This window comes from Ptychodera flava, chromosome 8 (assembly GCF_041260155.1).
Source record: "Ptychodera flava strain L36383 chromosome 8, AS_Pfla_20210202, whole genome shotgun sequence".
In the NCBI taxonomy this organism is placed as follows: domain Eukaryota; kingdom Metazoa; phylum Hemichordata; class Enteropneusta; family Ptychoderidae; genus Ptychodera; species Ptychodera flava.
The window spans coordinates 26,532,082-26,555,714 of record NC_091935.1 but is presented as its reverse complement, the minus strand read 5'-3'; the positions used below and the strand labels follow the sequence as shown (position 1 = coordinate 26,555,714).

The following is a 23,633-nucleotide window of genomic DNA, read 5'->3' as shown; positions in this document are numbered from 1 at the left end:
GCCCCTGAAGACGTCACCATCTGAGGTAAGACTTACCTGTGTTATTCAACTGGATATTCAACTGAATACCGTACTGTCTCTTCAAGTTTTGTGGAAATTGTTTTCGACGCGGACATATATTGTATGAGGCGAGGCTTGGATGTTTGTTGGACTACGGTCTACAGCTTGAATATGAATTAGAAGTCAAGAGAAAGGAGTTTTTGGATCACCGTCTTGAGAATTTGGTTACATTTCATAGTATATCTGTATCGACTTCGCCTCGTGGTTTGGTGCCAGAAGATGGTGCGCAAGTTACGAATGAAGAGATGTCTATACCTAATGCAGATGCAAACCCTGGTAGTGCAATTCTTGATGTTCCAGCAGACTCTCCTAGTTCAACGACTTCTAAGCATTCGAAGGGAACTCCTAAGAAGACTGATCCTAATGGCAGTGGTAAGAAGAAAAGTAGTCAAACAGCCAATGGCGGCCATGTTGCGGGATCTGACTTTTCTGTGTCGACTTCAAAGGTTAGTCATGCTTCAAGGACAGCCAGAAGAAAGTTATTAGAAGCTCAGCTTGAATTGAACCAGATGACAGAAGAACAAAAGGTCAAAGCCAAGCTGAGGGAACTACAACTTCGAGAAGAGAAGGAAAGACACGAATCAACTCTAAAGATTTTAGAAGCTCGAAGAAAGGTCAAATACGCAGAAATGGAGGTTGAACTAGTTGAAGAGGGAAATTGGTCCGCCGATGGTTCTGGTATTGTGAGTGGTGGTATACAAATAGCCAGTCAGAGTGAAAAGATTGAAAGGTATTTCCAATCTTGTCATGATTTAAACCCTCCAGTGACGTCTGTCGATGGACCAATGTCTGCCCCTAGAGTGAACATGCAGGCTACTGTATCTGAGGGGAGATTTGAACCAGAAAACCAGAGTCTAGCAGAGCAAGAAATTGAAGACTCTGTTCCAGTATTAAACCCACATGCACCAGAATGGCGACCATTGGACCATAACACAGATCATCCAGCCCATAGACCTGAGCCAAATAAGGTACCACAACAATATCAGCCCTATGATGACAGAGATAATGTCTTGTTGAACATTGTCAGACAACAGAACCAAACAACCCAGGCACTTATAGCCAATTTGAATATGCCTAAGAGGGAATTATTGTTATTTGATGGTAATCCAGTCTCATATCCGGTGTTCATCAGGAACTTTGAGGTAAATATAGAACAAATGGTCTCCGACAATAATGCCAGACTGGCCTACCTTATCCAACACTGTACCGGACCAGCTAAGGATGCAATTAAGAACTGTGTTATCCTGCCACCTGAAGATGGTTACGCGGAGGCCAGAAGTATCTTGCATCATAACTTCGGTCAGAAGCACATCATCGTTCATGCAGCTATAGACAACGTTGTAAAAGGACCACAGATCAAAGCTTCAGAAACGGGTAAGTTGCTACAGCTTGCTCGTAACATGAGAAACTGTCATTTATGTTCACGTCAAATGAAATATACGGCTGACATCAACTCAATGGATACACTAGAGAAGATAGTTAGACGCTTTCCGACTTTTCTGCAAGCAGAATGGGCTAAAGAAGCTGGTAAGCTAATATATCGTGGTGTAGAACCCGAATTTCTTCATTTGACAGAGTTTTTGGAGACGCGAGCCGCCATAGCAAATACAAGATTTGGGAAGTTGGTAGGTTCCAAACCTGATGTGGACAAAGACACAAAATCAAGAGTAAAGGTGCCGAACCAGTCTACAAAGGCTACTACCATGACAACACAAGTTGGTAACCAGGAAGTCAGTGGTGAGCCAAATGAAAGAGCCAAGTACCGATCTAACAAGGATGCTAAATGCCATTTTTGTCAGGGTCAGCACAAACTCCACAGATGCCGGAAATTCGCCGGAAAGTCTTATGACGGAAAAGAGACTTTGTACGAAAACAGAGGTTGTGCGATCTCTGCTTAGAAGCAAGTCCTCCACATTTTGCAAGAAACTGTAAGAGTGGATTCTTTTGTCCAGTAACTGGCTGTGGAAAACCACATAACCCATTATTGCATCCAGTGTCATCACCATCTCGCCAAACGAATCAAGCAAGTTCTGGCAGCAGCAGTACATCAACCACAACAGCTTCAACCACCAATGGTGCTAGTGTAACCGCTAATTGTAAAGCCATCAAGACGAACCAACCTCGCATCAGTTTACAAGTTGTGCCAGTTAAGGTGAGTGGATTAGATGGTGGACCAGCAATTCAAACCTATGCCTTCCTGGACAGTGGTTCAGATACCACAATTTGCCTTGAATCCTTGACAGAAAAACTTGGTTTAAGAGGAAAACCAATCAACTATACGCTATCTACCCTTGATGCGGAAAGCACAAAACATGGTCGAGAAGTTCAACTGGATTTGAGAGCTTTGAATGGCGTTGAATGTGTACATCTCAACAGGGTGTGGACTACAGACATGCTTCCGATCAGCGCCAGCAGCATTCCTACAGTGAAAGATATAAAAGGGTGGCGCCATCTTAATGGTATTGAATTGCCAGAATTGGACGAAAAGGAGGTAACTATCCTAATTGGCAACGATGTACCGGAAGCACATTGGGCACTTGAGGAAAAGCGTGGTGGAAGAAAGCAACCATACGCAATCCGTACACTTCTTGGCTGGACTGTGATTGGGCCGATGAAAGGAAAGAAAGACAGTGATGCCACCATCAACTTTATCAACATGGACCAGGTGAGCAATTGTGAATCTCCAATCAAGTGTCTAGAGCCTATTTCCTCACAGTTACATCGGATGTATAATGCCGACTTTACAGAATCTCTGGTGGAGACTAAATACTGTATGTCATTGGAAGATCGAAGGGCAAAGGCAAATATGGACCGATCAGTTTGTTTACAGAATGGCCATTATCAGTTGAATCTACCCTGGAGATATGACACGCCTAGCTTACCATGTAATAAACACATAGCGGAGAAGCGACTTAATGTGCTTAGAAGACGTCTTCTTAAAGATCCTGCTCTCCATGAAAAGTACAGCGCAACTATAGACGATTACATAAAACAAGGTCATGCACGACAAGTGTCTGGTGAAACCCATGAGAAGAATGACACATTGTTATGGTACTTACCCCATCATCCAGTGGTCCATCCGAATAAACCAGATAAGGTGAGGGTAGTCTTTGACTGTGCTGCTAAGTGTGGTGGTACTTCATTGAACGATCAGCTCTTACAAGGCCCGGACTTAACAAATTCCTTAGTTGGAGTCTTGCTACGATTTCGTCAATATCCAATTGCATTGGTAGCAGATATCAAACAAATGTTCCATCAAGTTCATGTTACTCCCAAAGATAGTAATGCGCTAAGATTCCTTTGGTGGCCTAAAGGAGACCTCTCTAAGAAGCCAGTGGACCATCAAATGCGAGTTCATTTGTTTGGAGCTACATCATCGCCAAGTTGTTCAGCTTATGCACTTCAGAAAACAGCTTATGATAACAGAAGTGACTTTGACTCAGACGTTGTCGATTCGGTATACCGGAATTTCTATGTTGATGATTACTTGAAATCTGTGCTCACTACAGAAATAGCAAAGCGATTCATCACTCAAGTTTCAGCGCTTTTATCCAGAGGAGGCTTTCACCTCACAAAATGGATTTCCAACTGCAAGGAAGTGTTATCTTCAATTCCATCTGAAGAAAGAGCACCATCAGTAATGGATTTAGATTTAGAAGACCTGCCTATTGACAGAGCACTTGGCGTTCAGTGGGATGTAAATGAGGATACCTTGCACTTCAGAATTGGCAATGAAACAAAGAAGGAAACTCGCAGAGGTATACTATCAGTTGTTGCTTCAGTTTATGACCCCCTGGGATTGATAGCACCATTCGTTTTACCAGCAAAGCGTATCCTCCAAGAATTGACCAGACTAGAATGTGACTGGGATGAAGAGATACCGATGAAATATCTTTACGCATGGCATGAATGGTGCCAGAAATTACCTTTATTAAAAACCATGGTAATTTCACGTTGTTACACTCCTTCCGGCTTTGGCAAACTACAAGCTGTTGAACTACATCATTTTGCAGATGCCTCATTAGAAGGATATGGAGTTGCTTCTTATCTACGATTCATCGATGATGATGGTAAAATTCACTGTAGTCTTGTCATTGGTAAATCTAGAGTTGCTCCATTGAAGACGATGACAGTTCCAAGGTTAGAGTTAACTGCAGCAACAGTGGCTGTGAACGTTGGTAAACAAATACGAGAGGAAATACAACTACCAATCCACTGTGAAAATTTCTGGACAGATTCCACCATAGTTCTCCAATACATCCATAACTCAACAAGGAGGTTCAAAACCTTTGTAGCCAATCGTCTCCAGGTAATACACGATGCAACATCACCCGACCAGTGGCACCATGTTCCATCTCAACTTAACCCAGCGGATTGTGCATCACGTGGTATTGAATTCGATACAACTGAACAGAAATCAAAACTCTGGTTTAATGGTCCTGAATTTCTGTGGAAACTCAAAGAGAACTGGCCAAACCAGCCTGACGACTTACCAGCAATATCAGTAGACGACAAAGAGTTGAAAACTGCAAAAGTATACACGGCTGTAAAAGGAGCTAAAACAACCTGTGATGACGTCGTCAACCTGTTGATTCAAAGATTTTCTTCATGGTACACGCTTTGCAAGTCTGTTGCATGGATTCTGCGTTTTAAGAAGTACCTACGAGCTCACTATGGTAAATGCAAAGGTGATCTGGTTCCAACTGGTCCCATAACTGTGCGAGAAATATCAGAGGCTACTGTGGAGATAGTCAAAGTAGTGCAACAAACAGCCTTTCCTAAGGAATTGGCCACGAAATCGAAGTCACAAAGTACAAGGCCAGACAGTGAAGGATACACCAGTCCTCTACGTAAACTCAGTCCAATTTGCATAAACAGCGTCCTGTGTGTAGGTGGAAGGCTAAACTACGCCCCAATAAGTAAGAAAGCAAGACATCCTATAATTTTGCCACATAACCATTATGTCACGTCGTTAATAATAAAATTTTATCATGAGATAGAAGGCCATGTTGGAGTCAATCATGTATTAGCCAGCATCCGTAGACGATTCTGGATTTTGAGAGGACCAGCGACAGTCAGGCGAGTCATTCAAAGATGTATGACATGCAGAATATGGAACGCAAAACCTGAAACACAAGTAATGTCACCACTGCCACATGCTAGGGTTACACCGGGAAAACCACCATTCTCTTCAGTAGGTGTTGATTTCTTTGGTCCTCTGAAGGTAAAGTGGAGAAGAGGAACAGCCAAAAGATACGGATGTATATTCACATGCCTTGCTATAAGAGCAGTACATATAGAAGTAACACACACCCTGTCCACAGATTCCTTCATCCAAGCAGTATGGAGATTTGTGAGTAGACGTGGCCCACCAAACACAGTTTATAGCGACAATGGAACAAATTTCAGGGGAGCTGAAGTTGAAGTTAAAGAAGCTTTGGCAAGCTGGAATCAAGAGAAAATAACTGACAGTCTCCGCAAGAGAGATATCCAGTGGTACTTTAATCCACCTGCTGCAAGCCACGCTGGAGGGGTATGGGAAAGGATGATACGTTCCGTTCGGAAAATTCTAAGATCACTCGTGGGAAATCGACTGATTGATGACGAAACGCTACTTACCTTAATGGCAGAAGTTGAGAAGATAATCAATGATCGACCTCTGACCCATCAGTCAAATGACCCAAACGACCTTGAACCACTCACACCAAATAGCCTATTATTACTGAGACCAAATCCATGCACATCACCAGGCGATCTTGTAGCCAGATATACTGCCAATGATAGACGAAGACATGCTGGACAGATGGCAAACCTGTTTTGGAAGCGGTGGATCCGGGAGTATTTACCATCCCTTCAACAGAGACAAAAATGGTTGAAGCCTAAACGAAATCTAGCTGTTGGAGATCTGGTCATAATCATCGATGAAAATGCCCCAAGAGGACAATGATCAAAGGGATTGATAGAGCAAACCTACCCAGATCGTAATGGTTGTGTCCGACAAGTTCTAGTTAAAACTTCTGGAGGGAGACTACGGAGAGATGTCCGTAAACTCTGTTTGCTGGAGGCAGCGCTTGACATGTAAAAAGACTCATCGTGTGTTAAAACTAGACTAAAACAAAAGACATACATTTCATTATCATGATCATATTTCAAAGGAATTTTGTTTTCGCAACAGTGAAAATTGTGCAAAAAAATGTCGAAATTATTGGATATGGGCGAGTCCCAGTGTAGTTAATTGCATTGAATTTGATTAAAATATATGTACTAACTCTTTATTGTCTGTTTTAGGACTTGAACAGAAATGCAGTGAAAAAGGCTTCTTGGATGGTGCGCCTTTTGGGGCCGGTGTGTAAGTGCAAGTCCTTGATTGGTTATCCCCTGCACTGTGGTTGTATGCAGGTGCACATGCACACAGCTGTTGTGCAGGCTTCAGTTCATTTCGTACATTCAGTTACCACATCTGCTCTCCCCGCATACTGTTTCCTGAATGGTCAGTTTCACATTTTGCAAATAAATACCGTCCAGCAGTTTGAATAATGATCAAGTATAAATTAGATTTGCCAACGTGTACAAAGTCAGTCATTTCTTGGGCTAGCAGCCGGCTGTCTCTCTCGTGCACTCTCCCTGCACTTGCATTTACTGCCCCTGAAGACGTCACCATCTGAGGTAAGACTTACCTGTGTTATTCAACTGGATATTCAACTGAATACCGTACTGTCTCTTCAAGTTTTGTGGAAATTGTTTTCGACGCGGACATATATTGTATGAGGCGAGGCTTGGAAGTTTGTTGGACTACAGCTACGCGCCATGAAGTAGTTTGAAATTTCAAAGTTACTTACCTGTGTATTTCTGACACCACTTCATATGTATGTCGAGTTTTCATTTGTGAATTTTTTACTGTATTTACTTTATTCCGAGACTTACCTTCAATTTTTGTATATTTGCTATTCAGAACCGTATGTGCGTGCGTCAAGTGCATACAGAAGTGAAGTGGACTATATGCATTTTGTAATTACTAAGCAATGGTGTTGCGACTAGATAGTTATTAAAGCACCATTTAAACTGCACACGAGTCTCCAGAGAGTGTAAATCAGGGGCCCTAGCTACGACATGTACCGCGCGCATGAAGTGTGCTGGCTAAAGTGACTCCCCAGGGTATTGCTAAAAAGAGTTTTGTCAGATAAGCACGGTTTGTCAGATAAGCGCCGTACAGACGTTTTCCTGATCTTGCTCTGGCTTTGTGTACGTTTGCGGACAGCAACGCGCGTAGTAAGGGGCCGTCGATAATAAAAGCTGACGCACGAAAAACGTAATTCTTTCGTTTAGGGGGGAGAGGGGGTAAAAGCTCATTTCGTTTGTGTGCGTCCAAATCGCATACGGATTTCTTTTTGTTTCGAAGTGCGACTTGCAGCGAGAACACAAAACTACCTTTGCGTTCATCGAGAACAGAATAACCAGAAAATACGTAGACAGGAAAGACAATGAAAAGACATGAATGTGAAATGAAAACTTGTATCCTTTTTCAACTTGAAACATGTATATGAAACATTTTCCTACGTGCGAAATACATTAAAATGTTCTGTCTTAAAAAGTGAAACGCGTAAAGTGGAGGTTATTAATTAGTATGCCCTTCCGGTATTTTTTCATGGGTGTGCGGATCGGAGTGGTGCGAGTGGGTTTGTCAGAAACGGCATCATGATTCGAAATTTATTTCGCATAAGACCTTTCGTTTTGAGGGGAAGGGAGGGGGTTTAAAGTGAAACGAAGGAGTTACGTTTCTTGTGCGTCAGCTTTTATTATCGACGGCCCCTAACCAGAATCGAGATAGTTCAGAAATGCACGCGATTGCCCATATTTGGGCACCGGGCCAGGATGATACGTAAAAAAATGCACAGATCTGAGGGCGCTTTCTCCATAGCTTTACACAGGCACGGGAATGTAGGTATATGATAAAGACCATTAGTCTTCTACAGGGACTTATAAACGACCCGCGGAAACAACAAAGGTTTACATAATGTCTCGTACACAATAAAGGTGACCAGACAGGCTCCATATTGACATCTAATTGTGTCAGAGATGTCAAGATTTAATGGAATACTTGCGTTAAGTCACTCAGTGTATAAAAAGATGTCGATGCAAAACTTGAAAGGGTCAATGATTACGCCTTTGCTCCATTACAATGTAAGTTTCATATTACAAGTAAGCATTCTCACAATTTAAGTGAAAGTTATCCTCCACATCACGACGGAAGCTTGAATGAAGTCCAAACTTTATGTAAACGTGAATATTCAGCCTTGCTTGATGAGATGTGTGCACTGAACTTGGTTTTACCTTAATACAGACTACTTAATTGTTCCTGAATGCTTAATTTTTCTGGCTGCAAGCAGAGTACACGTTGTGTACAGATGACCTGTATTATTATTGCAGCATGTTACAGTAGTCAAACTACAAAAATGAAATTTAATATCATACAACATTCACGAAAAAGCCAAACAAGAGCGACTTTTTCCCTTTAGAAGGCAAGACTTTAAACACGTTTTAAGCACAATCTCATATTTAAAAACACTAAATTAAAGAGTCTAAAGAGGAAACAAATTTCTTAAAACACAATGTTATGACCCTACACTTAGATCTAGTTGCCAGAATCGGTAAGGGTATAAACTTTGAGCACTATATATGTTGTATCTAATGATCCACTTTAAACTTCGAGAAGTACTTATATACGTCGATTTAAATATTTTGAACCAAGTGCTGTACAAAGAATTAAATTTATTTTATACTTTCAAGATTCAAGAAACCGTTGATAATCACTGTTTCTAGGAAAGTATAAGAAGCCGTTTGAAGTTATTACTTAATTAATCGCGCCATACATGTGCAAGATGTCATGTCACCTGGATATTGGTAAAATGTGTTGCAGATATGTAGTAGTACAAATGCCCAATAGATGTCATTTAAACCAGCGGTGTAAAATAACAATGATACTTTACATACATTCATACACTCCATAGTTAGGGTGGTACCGCCACATGCCTGGTTGTCGTCGCCGCCACAAGCTGTTCCGCATATGGTGTTCCTTCCACGTTTATCGTCCTCGATGTCAGAGTCAAAGCATTTGCACATATCTTCTAGAACAGCGCCGAACGTATACTTGCGACAAAACTCGAGACATTCTTGTATGGTGAGGTGGTCATCATATTTATGAATTTCCTCTTTAAGGTTCCCTAAGTTATAGCAACCTTTATAGCCGTAATCTGAAGAAAAAAAAACACATAGGCAGACTTTTTGGAAATGTGTTTCAGCAGATTGCATTAATTGATTGACCTGGTCAATCAAGAATCTTAAAAAAAAAGATTTTTATCCACGACAGGTACTTTATTCACTGAAACACCAACAACAGTGGTCCTCAAATTTGCCACGGTGCTTCTAAATGTAATACTTAAACGTTTTTGAATTTACAGTAACTGTTTAAAAGAGAAACTGTTCCAACATAATTCTGAAATGTTCTCATCTTTATGTACTCTTTAGTTTTAATATGTTAACTCATTATCATGCACATCTCGTGATAAAGCGGAGGATCTTGTCTTTTGAGACTGTGTCTTTTGGAGACACAAAACTCTAAAAACTAAAGACTTGGACAAACTGTGAAGTCAGAAGTCTTGATGGTTAACCACGATCAGTGTTTAGACATAAAGTACTCCTCTCCCGAGAAATAAAATGATTACTTAAATACTGAGTAAATAGTAAATCCAACACCTGCCATTTTACTAAAGTGTCATCATGTTTCAAGGCTTTTCATAAATTTATTTTTCCATTTTAGTCATGTTCTATTAAATATTTTTGCCATGTTAAATATATAGTTAAAATATTATTTTATTCCATTAATAACAAAACAACAACACCAGCAGCAGCAGCAACAACAACAATAATTAAATAATTATATAATTATCATAATGCGAATAATAATAGGTCCAATTTTCACGAACGAAGGAAAGTCATGTCCGTTTTGATGTCCCATTTTTCCATGGCAACAATTTTGGGGCTCAAAATATCAAGTTTTGCAAAATGCCATTGAAAATAGCTTAGAATGCAAAAATATTTTTGAAAAAAGTATTTTGACGGGTCACTATGAACAAAAGTGATCTTTATACTCATGCAGCCTGTTTCTATGGCAAAAATTTCAGGTTTAAAATATCAATTTATTCAATGCCATTGAAAATGGCTTAGAATGCAACAAAACTTTCGAAAAAAGTTTTTGGATGGGTTGCCATAAACAAAAAGATCTTTATATTCATGTAGTATGTTCCAATGGCAACCATTCAGTGACCAGAAATATCAGTTTACGATCGAAATGTCAAAAAGTCACACCAATTTTCCCACACATAATGTTAAAAATCAACTGTATTTTTCAAATTGGCCTTTTTTCAGTATCTTCGGGAGCCCTAATTCAGATCCAATATTCATGGAAACAGATATGGTGCCCCCCTCCCCAACTATTTATTCATTGTTAAAGAGGATGTGATACTATGAAAAGTGTATTTGAAAAATTTCATGACAATGACATTACTTTTTTTAATTCCAAATAGGCTGTTACGGTCATTTGACATTGAACCCCTCATGATTTTATTCACAAATTTCAGTAGGCCTCGTACGCACATTGGATTTTCCCTGCAGTTTTTGAGAAGATGCCAATTTGTGGATTTTAATAGAATCAAATATCACTGTAGGGTCATGTGATAAATTGTAGTTAAGTGTTCCCAGCACCAGTCCCCCTACCCTGAAAGAACGTGTGACGTTTTGTAATGTTACAAATGGTAGTTTTTGAGATTAGGAACAACAGAGAATTTACAAAAGAATAATAAAAGGAGAAGAAGAAGTAGAATCCAAACAAAATCAATGGGGGCAATGTCTAGTTGGCCCAGGCCCATGAAAATGCAAATCAATTAACTATGGATAGATACTTTAGAAATAAGGTATGTACAACTATACATAGTAAAGTCACACTGCAGTTTCACTAACATGACCACTTATGATGTGGGTTACTATTTTTGTACTGTCATTTATCAACAGGACTATATATGTTGGTCAACCTGATTTTAGGGAACAAAATGATACAAATTGATATTGGCATTTGATTAGAAACAACATTGTTGCCCCACCCTCCCGAGCATTAATCCAAATATATATGAAATATTAGTGACTTTTTTTCAGGGCAGAGCTCCAATAAATTCTACCTGGGCCCAAGTGAATACCAATACAAACATACTAGTAAGACAGTACTAGCAATGATACCAGTGTTCAAATGCCATTTACCTAGGAGACTGAGGAAAATAACACTCGAACAAGAAACATCTCTCCATTGCACATTATTTTGTTACTGTAAATTATTCACAAATGGCATATTACCCCAAAATAACGTTGTCATACTTTAAATTAAATGCGTATTTAACTAGTGAGTTAAGTTCAAAGCCCCATCAGCTGTATCTTTTAGCATTATTTGTATGATTTTACTTTCAAACGAGGACAACATGGAGAGATACTGATTTAGGTGTGTGTATACACTTATTATTAACTACCCGCTGGGACACTACGTGCAATTTTTAACAAAATAAAGATTACACTGCAAGTAATGTTCGGCCAAACATTAAATCACAGCCCCATGTGAAAATGCAAAACCGTGGATACTGTACATATCTGCATTGAAATATTCACATAAACTGTACTGGAAAATTTAGGCCAATGTAATGCATAAGGGTGAATGTTTTCAACTGTGATATTGTATGTTCTGTTTTCTTTGTAATATTACCAATTTTTAGAAATAGCGTGATATGAAAATGATTGTTAAAATGAATTTAGTAGTCAAATGTTTCACAAAAGATAGGTTTCCTAATGCAGTAAAACCCATTTCCCTTCTGAGGGAAGAATTCAGAGAAAACTAGGAGAGAACAGGAAGATATTTTGAGGTCAACAAATTTAAAGAGTTACAGCCGGTGCGCTACACTAAAATCAGCAGTCATCATCAATTGAGAGACGTCTGATCATTTCTTACACAGGTCTTCCAAAAAAATATAATTAATCTGAAAGTCAACAGGGAAGAGGTAACAGTGGTTGCTGGGAGGCCGGTCAAGGTTTACATTGACTGACGATTCCCATAGCCGAAATAAACCTACGTTAGGGGCATAAATATGTGATAGAGTTTGCTAGGGTTTCTAACGCTTTTTGAAGACATCGAAAGCTAATAATAACATAATTATAATAATAATAATAATAATAACAAGGCAGTATTGCTGAAGGCAATGAGTACTTGGGCCGTGATAGAGTAATTTTGAGGACAATATATACTACTATTCAAATATGGTCTTGAATTTCCTCCTGTCAATTAGGCATTTGATTAACTGGTTATTAAACGAAGCAATGGCATGACAACGGCAAAATATGTCTAGCAACTTTTGTGGAGTTTGAGGGGTTCTTTATTTATAGTGAAAATTGCTTAAACTCCTTAAATATTCAAATTACAGCAAATTTCTTTTGTTCTCGATGGTAGATGTCTAATATTTAGATGGGCATATTTAGATTTCTACCCTATAGTTATCCCTATATACCAAAAATCGGACATCCAGCTCTATTGGCTTGCTCAGAATTAGATATGCGCATAATTAATGAGGTACAATATGTGGTGTCATAAGGTGTCCCATCATACCAAATATGAAGGGTGTAGCACTTGTGGTTACTGAGTTACGGACAAATATATCTATTTGAGGTCAAAGGTCATTGAGGTCACGTGACATTTTGTCAAAATAATTGTATTGCCTAAGTTATTCCTATATACCAAAAATCAGACCTCTAGCTCTATTGGCTCGCTCGCTTGAAAACAATCTCATAAACCTGGCCATATGGGCAACTGTGTATTGGCAGCTGGATACTTGACTTCCCGGAGAAGGCGAGCTGTCACGTTCAAGCTCAGGATTATTTGTCGATCAAATTTCAGTAAATTTACCTTACCTAGATGAAATTTTGTCTATAGGCTGAAATTTCGCCGAATTTTGACGAAATTGCATCGATTTTTCAGGTTCATATCCGACATTTTTGAGTGCAGACAGAAATAAGCTTTGAGGCAACATGGCTGCGACCCCATGTTGACCCCGGTATCTGCTAAAGTGCGGGTTGCGGGCTGCGGGCTGCGGGTTTTTAGAATTATGGCTAGATTTCTAATATATGTAATATGGCATATAGTATATAAGAAATAAAACCTTTAGAAGGTGTCTATTATCAATAATGATGATCAGGTCTATCGTACAGTATCCCTTTTCCTGCGAAGTCCATATTTCACCATCAGGTCAAGATGGTTAAAATTAATGAAACACAACTATATGGTGTATTTTAACATAATACTGTACATTTGAAGGCTGTTGAAAACATATATGCTGTAAACTTGATTTTTTGGACTAAAGATGCTATAACAGACCAAACCAAATGGGTGAAAATACGTCATGTTTCTGAAAAAAATCAAAATCTGCTAAACTAAAAGCGGCGATTCCGAGGACCAATTTATTTATTCCGAGCTGCCTGGCCATTACAAATAATTAGGGATCTGAATCACTTTTCTTTCTTGCCATGGATGTGAGTGAGAAATATACGTAATACCAGACTGACAAAAAAAAATCGCGCCTCGGAAATGTCGCCACTTATCGCGGAATGAAAATTGTTACATTTCTAGTATCAGGCCATAGGAAGTAAATTCTTTGTAATGCAACCATTCACAATTCGGTTCCAGGGCAACTCATACAGAAAATTAAACAATGCCTAGTTAAATGCAATGCATAAGGAAAGATTTGACTTAAAAAAGCGTAGAAGTGATGTGTATTGTAAATGCCGTGTATTTTTCATGAAATCTTTAAAAAGAAAAAGACGTACAACAAAGGACTTAGTTTACTTTGCCGTTTCGGTTCAAGCGAGGTCGCGACCTCAGAGAACGACATTCTGCTAACATTTTACGCGAGAATTTCAGTGGGAAAAACACGCCGGTGCGTTGCCTTATTTTCAGGAATCGATCTAATAGGAATATTTTTGGATGAGTTTGTGTTCTGCAGCTCTCAATAATTTATCTCCTAATATCATGAACGTATGACTTGCACCTGCAGTATGATAGTCGCTCCATGCCGGTATGCCCCCTTCAAGCATTTGATCCAGCGTGACTTTGAAAAGTTTCCTAGGACTATAATCGTGTTCACCACAATAAAATTATTTGAAACGGCGTTGAAAACGATTTTGAAAATTGTGCTTTTATCGGCGGTTGAACTAATCTGAAGTGTGAGAAGGGCGAAAATGATATAAAAAACACACATTTTTTCATGCCCGCAACCCACCCGCAACCCGCAAAATAGCGCATCCGGTTGACCCCTAGCCCTGCGTACGATGCTATGTGCTACAGCTAACACACAGCATCGTACGCAGGGCTAGCGAGAGAGTTGCCGACATCGACGGTTATTTACGAGAAGTGAATAAAAGACTGTCATTTTTGGAAGCGATCGAGTAGCTGAGGTAGGCTGGGATACGACTTGGGCCCAAGAACGCTGAATTTCGGCAGTAATTTGGCTTTTTACGTGAAGTCCCAAAATGGATTTGAAGTCACGACCCTACGTACGGGTCTTTGCAGGGCTGTGGTGAGCGGGGCGATTAGCTGTAGCGGAACACACAGCATCGTACGCAGGGCTAGTTGACCCCAAGTGAAAATGTGTTCGCGATCAAATCTTCCTATATTTTTTTCAGAATTTTCGACAAAATCATTGCTTCTTAAATCTTTTGTAAAATATAAAATACTAAAATAAAAATGCGATGTGCCATGTCTCCAGATTTCTAAAACATCGTTCGTTGACCGTTCGACGGAATACTCATTTTGCAAACTTGTGACGCAGTTGAAATTCAATACTGACCGCCAAATAATCTTAATGAGACGAGATCATTCTAGACCCCGGTTCTAGACATCCTCCAAATTATCCAACCATTCGCGTTAGAGTTCAGCTCGCTTAGAGTATCATAACATTCTTCGGCCTTCGTTTAGATCGACCCTAATCTCTCCCATTTAGGAAATAAATACACAAGCTACCTCGACAAAACTTCGTGCACCATCCAGGACCAAACGCACTACAAATCTGTCTTGACGTCATCATCTCCTTACATGGTAATCGGCATACCGTATTTTTTAGCAAAGGAGACACAGAATACGTCTGAGTATTCAGTTTCAAAACGTATTACATTGTGTGATGTTGTCAAAAAAAGGTAATGTTACTGCAGTGGTATAAATTACAAAACACAAAAGTTCAAATCAGTTTATTTTGGACTGGCTTTACCCAACATTTCATATTGTTTCTTATGCCAGATTTGACCACGTACTTACTGGCGACCCCTTTACATGCAAATTTTGTGTCAAATGGTGTGTTCTCCTGGAAAACAAACGTACGATTTCTATATGAAGGAGGCGAAATTTGCCCTCAAACTCGAAACCACCCCTTTATGGGGTGTACCTAGCTATTTTGAACGAGCTTCTCGAATCTGCAGCTCTATTTCGAAATGATGGTCTGGTTTTCTCAGCTCAAGGATAAGTGTTCTCCATCGCTGTGGGCATTACTATTCTCAACTGGGGGTACAGTTTCCAGTCGTAATGTTTTTCATTGTGTCCGGGATATAAAACCTTTCCTTTTCAAACTTTCACTGTGATTAACACTAGTCCACATCTTGTCAGTGATTAAACATGTTTCAAGTTTAAATGTTAAATTCTGGTCTCGAGCCCTCCTGTTCGACCAAACTGAAATTACCCCTCCCACTTTGGCTCGTCCAGTGGGTGTAGCAAGGGTCGTGCCATCGCTTAGAAACGGAGGGTGCATTAATTGTTGCATTTCGATGCACATTTTGATTATATTCAGAAGATTTTGTGGCAAAAACTCAGATAGAGAAGCATTTATATTCACATCTCACTTATTCATGACTGGCTGAGAGCAGCACTTCATTAAGTTAGCATCATTACGCCATTTATTATGCAAGAAAGATGAAGCCAAGACATTTTGCCCTCCCTGGTCTCAGCCAGAAATGGTTATACCTTACAGAGTTTTTTCCCACGGAATGAAAACAAATGTACTTGGGCTGAGGCCCAAGTACAATAATAATAATAATAATATAATTATCAGGATGCGAATTAATAAGTCTGATTTCCATGAAAATTGCCACGAAAATTTCATCATTGTGGTATTTTTGGTCGAAAAGAACGAAAATGATGTCCGATTGATGGCCCATGTTTCCATGGCAACCATTTTGGCGTTTAAAATATCCATTTTTGTCAAATTTCATTGAAAGTGGCTTAGAAGGCAACAAAATACTAAAAAAGTTTCTTGATGGGTTAAAATAAACAAAAGTGATCTTTATGCTTATACGGCTTGTTTCCATGCAACCGTTTGGAGGCCAGAAATATGTTTTTCGAAAACCCCACCAAAAAGAGCTTGATTGCTCCAAAAATTACACAAGAAGAGCATCTGGTATTTACACACCCAGAAGCATGTCCACCACTTTGTCACTCGTTTCCAAGGCAACCAAAATGGGGTCAAAATATCATTTTTTGCCTGATACCATTGAAAAGTGCTTAGAATCGAACAAAACTTTTAATATAGGTGTTTCATCGGTTGCAGTTTATAACAAAACTGGTCTTATGCTTACGCAGCCTTTTTCCATGGCAACCATTTAGTGGCAGAAATATTACTTTTTCAAAATCCCCTCCAATAAAGGTTTGATCGCTCCAGAAATTGATCAATAATGTTATCTCAGGTTGAAAAGCTATCTCAACTACTATGCTACTTGTTTCCTTACCGACCATTTTGAACTCCTGAATTGTTTTCCATGGAAACAGTGCTTCTATTTTAAATTCGGGAGCTTTCACCGAAATTTCACCAATCGGTAAAGGTCATCAAATATGCAAATTAGTCATTAGCTGATGTTGACGTGGCACATGGCTGAAATAGCTGTCAGAAAGCGCATGCAGGAGAGTATGCTCAACTGTGCTAAAACTAGGAAGAGAAACTGCTGATATTGGAAGATCTTCACCTATCATTAATTTTACAATTACATATGCTCATCATTAAGATTTGCTCTTTTCTCATTTAAGAAATGATGTCCACAAAGCATCTGATGCCACTCACTATCAGAAGTTCACCTCTTAACTCATAAGATGTCAGACAGCAGGTCAAGGTTATCAAACAATGGGAGAATTTTCTTTGTGCCATACTGGTCGATACCAAAACACCAACAGGGGTTTCATTGAGTTTTGAATAAGGGCCATCATGAAAAAGTAGGCGGTTTGCAGTTGCCATGACCACAAAGCGGTTGTCGTAGGGGGGGAGGGTCCGCAACAGGGTGTTGCCCCTCCCGGCCGAAGGCCGAAAGCCCTTGAAAATCAGCTAAAAAATCACTTTTTGCACCTCACAGTCAGGAGAGCTGTCAGCAGTGTTGTAGAACACTTTGTGTTCATATCACAAAAGCCATTATCCTGGGAGATTAAATATGATAATTCATAATAAAAAATGATAAAATGTGGTAATGTTGACGATATTATGAACATTATTATCGTCGTGTGACGATATTTGAACAAAGAAAATAAGATCTAAATATAATTTGACAATATTGATCAGTAAAGTAAGAACCTTGATATATGATATGAAAAATGGTATGTTAAGAACCTCTTGCTTTTAGGGGGTAAAGTATAATAATTCACTATTATTAATGATGTAAATTTGATATTGTAGACGATATTATACAGTGTTACAACGAGACAGGGGGATGTTGGCACCCCCTATTAATTTGTCAAGGGACCCCCATGAAATGGTGCTAGTCACACCTTAGAGATACAAGTAGAACACATGAACTGGTGAAATCCTCCTGAATTTTCTGGTAGAGGGGAAGTCCTCCTTATTTATACCATCCTGGATGAAACTGTGTGATATTTTAGGCACACAGGACTGTAAACTTTTCATTATTGTACTATGTTATGCTTAAAATTAATAACCCTGATGTTGGGAATGAAAATCTGTAAATGAAAAACTTTTATACCACGAGAATGGTTTAAAGTACGATCAGTCTTTAACTCACGTGCACTTCAAGAACGATCGTCAGGTTAAATCCAAATGTGAGCTTCTGATCGTACAAATTTCCATGTCCTATATAAGGTTCTTACTTTGCATACCCATATAGTCAAATAACCTTGAGGGTCTTTGTTTTTATTTGTGAAATATGGTCATCATTGTCATTTTTAATAATCATTGATAAATAAATTATCCTTTTTACCTTCCTCGTGGTATAAAAGTTTTATTATAGATAATTTATTTATCAATGATTATTAAAAATGCAATGATGACCATATTTCACAAATAAAAACAAAGACCCTCAAGGTTATTTGACTATATGGGTATGCAAAGTAAGAACCTTGATATAGGACATGGAAATTTGTACGATCAGAAGCTCACATTTGGATTTAACCTGACGATCGTTCTTGAAGTGCACGTGAGTTTAAAGACTGATCGTACTTTAAACCACTAAGACCTCGTTCTTATTGGCATGGGTAGACCGAAAAGCGGTGCATAAAATACGTCCAGCTGAATATATGGTATTACCGTTACGTTCACATTGACGCCTACCGCAGTGCAACGCACGTCGGCCTACTAAAATTCGAACTGTAATCGGGAGTTTTTTTGTGAGAAAAATCAGGCCATTGCCTTCGAAAACAGTTTAAATTTACGTAATTATCCTTCTCTTGTTTCTTGGTGCACTTCAAAACCGAAGATCGTACAGCGAAGCTCGACCTTGTGATCGCTTCTCCTTTAATTGTTCACGGCCATTTTGATTGAGCTTATGACGTCCTAGGGTGTAGTAGGCACGTTTTCATGGCAAATATAAACATCACGACGTAGGAGTCCGCACTTCAGGTAGCCAATAGAATCGTCTGTTGAAATTCCGATTTTTATTCAGGTAGTACACGCAAGACCGTGCTACACCATAGTACACGGCGATGGTAGTAGTCGCTCGTCTACTAAACTTCGTTTCACATAAAAGCACACAGCTTGTGATACTTGTCTGAATCATTTCAGTAGTAAATATAGTTTAGCAAAGCAAGAGTTAAAATTTTCCAAAAAAGGAGCCGGCGAAATCGTGAGAGTAAGTGGTCAATTTCGCCGGCTGCCGGCTCTTAATGAAATCCCTGTTACCAAAACTTGTTGCATTGTTGCTGTATAAAATTATGTAAGAGGTCAACCTAGGTCATCCAAAAACTTGAAGAGATATCCAATCCAAATCTGTTGTCTTTGTAGTTTCCGGGACACATAAAACACGATTGGAAGTAATTTGGGATAATTGGATGCTGATCTACAAATATAATCTCATATGGTTTTCTTTTACATTATACACTTGTTTTTATGAGTAATTTGAAATTTTGTAACATTCATCTGTCTGGCACCTAACACTTTTGAGAAATTTAAAAAATACGAAAATTCAATTATCCCAAATTATTTCAAATCGTGTTATAAAAGTAGGTAAACGATCAAAGTTCCTTCAAAATTTTTGGTAAAATGTGTGGTGCAGTACTGATTAATATCCATTAAACCAAATCGAAAGCCATGAGACATAACAAATTACGTCAAAGGCCATCTAAAAGTTGGCAAGCAATGTTGAGGCATTACTTGTTTATTTAAGTTGACATGGTCTGTTGTTTGATCTACTGAAGAGTTTTAATATTATTTTATTGTTAAAGTACGAGTTTTGAAATGGCAATATGGTCGCCAAGCCACTCAACCCATTGAAACACCATTCGCAAACTTGAAAGTGCTTTGTGAATAATGATACTGACAAATTTGATTCTGGAGAAGAAAATTTTCCAATATTGTCTCACAGTTAATGCTGGTAATCAAAAAACATAAGTAAGGCTGCCTCAGCAACATTTGCATGTACGAAAATGATCCTCAATAGGTTAGCAAACTTTTGTGTGCCACCTGTCCTTTTTACAATTTTCTTCGTAGCTGAAGACATTTACGTCAAATGACTAGAAAATTCACCTCATTGGCAGAATTATAAAAATAAGTCTAACTACCAGGGGGTAAAGTTAAGGGTGAAATAAAAAGAAAAAAAACTGTAGCATTTTGTTTATACTATGTGACATATGCTCATTGTGATAAAAGAGTCGTTGACGATGCGAACAATTAATCGCATTTTTCGAAAATGTAGTTGGGTATCAGCCTCGCCCACAAAACGCAATTTGAATTGCCCGCCAACGTCCTTACTTCCGGGTTCTGTGGCTATTGACGTCATTTGTGTCAAACACAAGTAGTGGCGTGCTTGCTATTCACGTCGACAGTCCAGCAGAGTGTATTATCTTTTCTTATATGTAAATAGTTGTTGCACTCTCTGTAAGCCATATGTAAACAGAAACGATGGTCTATTGTGTTACATTTAATTGCAATGACGGTACAGGGTCAGGTGCAAGCTTTTTAGCTTCCCTACAGAGCTGAATTGCAGAAAATGGATTGAAGTAGTCCAGAGAAAATATTGGCCTCCGAGTCAATACTTACGGCTTTGTTCGGTGCACTTTGAAGACTCGGCATTTGTCGTTTCTCCGAGCATCAAAGCATCAATTGGATTACAAAAAAGTTATTACGCCTGAAGGCGGATGCTATTTCCAACACTTTCTTATTACCTCAATACTGATTAGGAACATTTGAAGGTAAGCAGAGTTCTCCAGATAGATCGGAAAGGTGTACGATATCGAACGACCGCGAACAAAGGTTCATACAGAAACGTCGGCGAGAGGTAATTTTACTAGCAAGATGTTGACTTTAAGGAGAATTCGTTTTTTACAGGGAGGGGGGGGGGGGGTCGTGGTAATCTGGGTGTTGACTTTTGCAAAACCGTGAGGGGCCAAATTTAAGGAAGGTTTGTATGGAGTTATGGCACAAAACAACAGAATTGACCAAAACGTATATAAAACAGAATAGAAACATGGCTTTATTCTGTCTGAAGAGGTGATAACAATTAGAAAAGAGCACTTTGTTCAAAAAATAAAATTTGCAAGTTGACCAAGAGAAATAAGTGTCATACTATATTCATCATATAACTTTTACAACACTTTTAAAACGGGGAAAATAGCCCCAATTTTTTCAAATATGGTGTTGTATGGAGTGTATGCAAAGATTTTGGTCACACATTTAAACAATCAGGATTAACATACAAATAAGAACATCAATGGGACAATGCTTCTTTATAATCAGTTACTCTGACGAGTCACGTTGACGTACTGTCAAATCAATGGAGGTAAACTGTATCTTTTATACTAATCGGTTCTGATGAGTCACTTTGACTGACAGATGGTAAGCCAGTCTATTTTCTTTCAACTATTCATCCACCAGTCGTAGACGATATTGTGCCTGTGACTGTACATCAGTGAAAGTGATTGAATGTACGTGATGAGAGTAGGATGTTTGTAAGAGCAGATATGAACAACAAATTTGGTATTAGAAATTCACCTAAGTGATTATTTGTAAAGGTAAAAAGTTCTCTTTGAAACTTCAAAGGCCAAATGAGGCATTATGTGTCAATTGACATATTATTGATACTGACTGTGACACGGGGAGGGTCAATTTTTTTGTTCATGAAAACTGGGGACGGTAACTTTTGCTTGCAAACACTTTCAAAGGATTACTATTTTTCTCACAATGTCAATTTGAAATACGCCGGCCCTCCTCTTGTCCAGTCATTTATAGGGAAAAAGTCTTTGATTATTTCAGAAGTCAGAGGTCTTGCCACATGATAATTCAAATGTCAACTCCACCCGGGGTGTAAGGGTGCAAAGTATTAATCAATCAAATCAGATGAATAATTGGGGGTGGGGTAACATTTTACAATTGATGAAGGGGGCAAATTTTAGAATTCTATTTTGAGGGGTAGCTTAAGTTCCACAGACCCCTTCCTGTAAATAAAACGAATGTTCCGTTAGTTTTAGGCCTGCATTATATTAATTTCAGATTACATGATCTCAGATCAGTAGATCATCTAAAGTCCTTTTAATTTTGCAAATTTGATCACAGACCCTCAAGGGTCCGTGATTAACCACATTTACCACTTGGCATAAGGCAGTGGAGCAAGATAATGACGGTGTCGATGTCAAAATGACTATACGTGCCATATACATTTAGTGATGACATGCCGAAGTTTTTATTAGGCCAAGTAAGTAAATTCTTTGTTTTGAGTCCACGGGCGGCTAGGTTTGGAGATTTTTCTGAAAAAACCCACAAACTTTCCTTTCAAAATTTTGCCGTTGGTGGCGCTATTTGTCGCAAAAACACTCCTTTACGGTAGTGCAATTTCACTAACGGACCATGCGGTGACGTAAAACGGAACTTTATTCACATTTACCCCTGGCGATATTCGCCGCCTCGTATTCTCGCTGTCTGTTCTGTGTCTGTTGTGGCTTGCCTGTTGTGGCTTTGCCGTCACAATAAAAAAAAATGGATAAAATCAGGAAAGCAGGGAAATAATCGAAATTAGAAAATAGAAAACCTTTGCATGGCTTCTTGGAGGCATGATCATTGCAAGCAATCAGGACTTACACAGAGAGAGATTACGTCGGCCGATTGGACTTGGTACCACGACCCAGAGAGTATGGCAGACGGAAAAATCGGAAAGTGTTGAAGCCTATTCTAGTTTATCGGTCTTTCAGGTTTGCCAAAATTTGGTTCATCTGCCCACTTTAACTTGAAACATAAAGGAACAAGTGATTAGTCCTGTAAACGAAATGCCTTTACGTGCATATTTGTTCAGTTTGGGTAAGGGAAAGATATCCTTTAGGATAATAGACTGCTTGAAGGAGGTTCTGCTATTAAACCAAGCTGTTAAGTCTATTTTGATAATTGTAGTGTTGGAGTTCAGGTATCATTTTTGTTGCCCTGCGTTGCACTTTTTCTATGATGCTTATGTCCTTTTGTAGCCATGGTGACCAAGCTTGTACCGCATATTCGAGCTGTGGTCTCACAAGTTACTTGTAAAGACGTAGAATAACATTTTTGATTTGATCGATAATGATCCTTTGATGAAATCAAGCATCCTATTTGCCTTTTTTTTGCAAAGTTAACACACTGGCTTGACGGTTTTTAAGGTAAAATGAAGTAGGATGCGCGTCCAAATCCTTTTCTTCTGTTGTAAGTCCCAGTGAAATATTGTTCATTGAGTATTCATGGAAGGGGTTGTTGTCGCCAATATGCATGGATTTACACTTGGATATATTATAGACATCAACCAGTGTTTCACTCCATTTTTGTAGCTGTCCAAATCAGCTAGTATAATTTCAGGATCACTACATTTTCGCTCGGGATGGTATGTCTTGGTATTGTCAGTAAATTTGTTTAGTTCAGAACTAATTTCGCCGTACGCGTCAGTGTGATTGATGTAGAATTACAAGGAGTACATGTCCAAGAACTGAACCCTGTGGGACACCACTCGTTGTTACGAGATATGGCTTGAGGCATGCAAGGGCTTTATGCTAATTATGTTGT

The 23,633-nt window shown here is 39.0% G+C and overlaps 1 protein-coding gene across 1 annotated transcript; it reads left to right on the top strand.

Moving 5' to 3' along the window:
- The first annotated feature begins 305 nt into the window (after positions 1-305).
- Positions 306-6,007, top strand: LOC139138050 (uncharacterized). Its single transcript, XM_070706272.1, has 2 exons — positions 306-1,938; positions 2,055-6,007. The coding sequence occupies exons 1-2, from the start codon at positions 306-308 to the stop codon at positions 6,005-6,007; spliced, it is 5,586 nt and encodes a 1,861-aa protein (XP_070562373.1).
- The last annotated feature ends 17,626 nt before the right edge of the window (positions 6,008-23,633 follow it).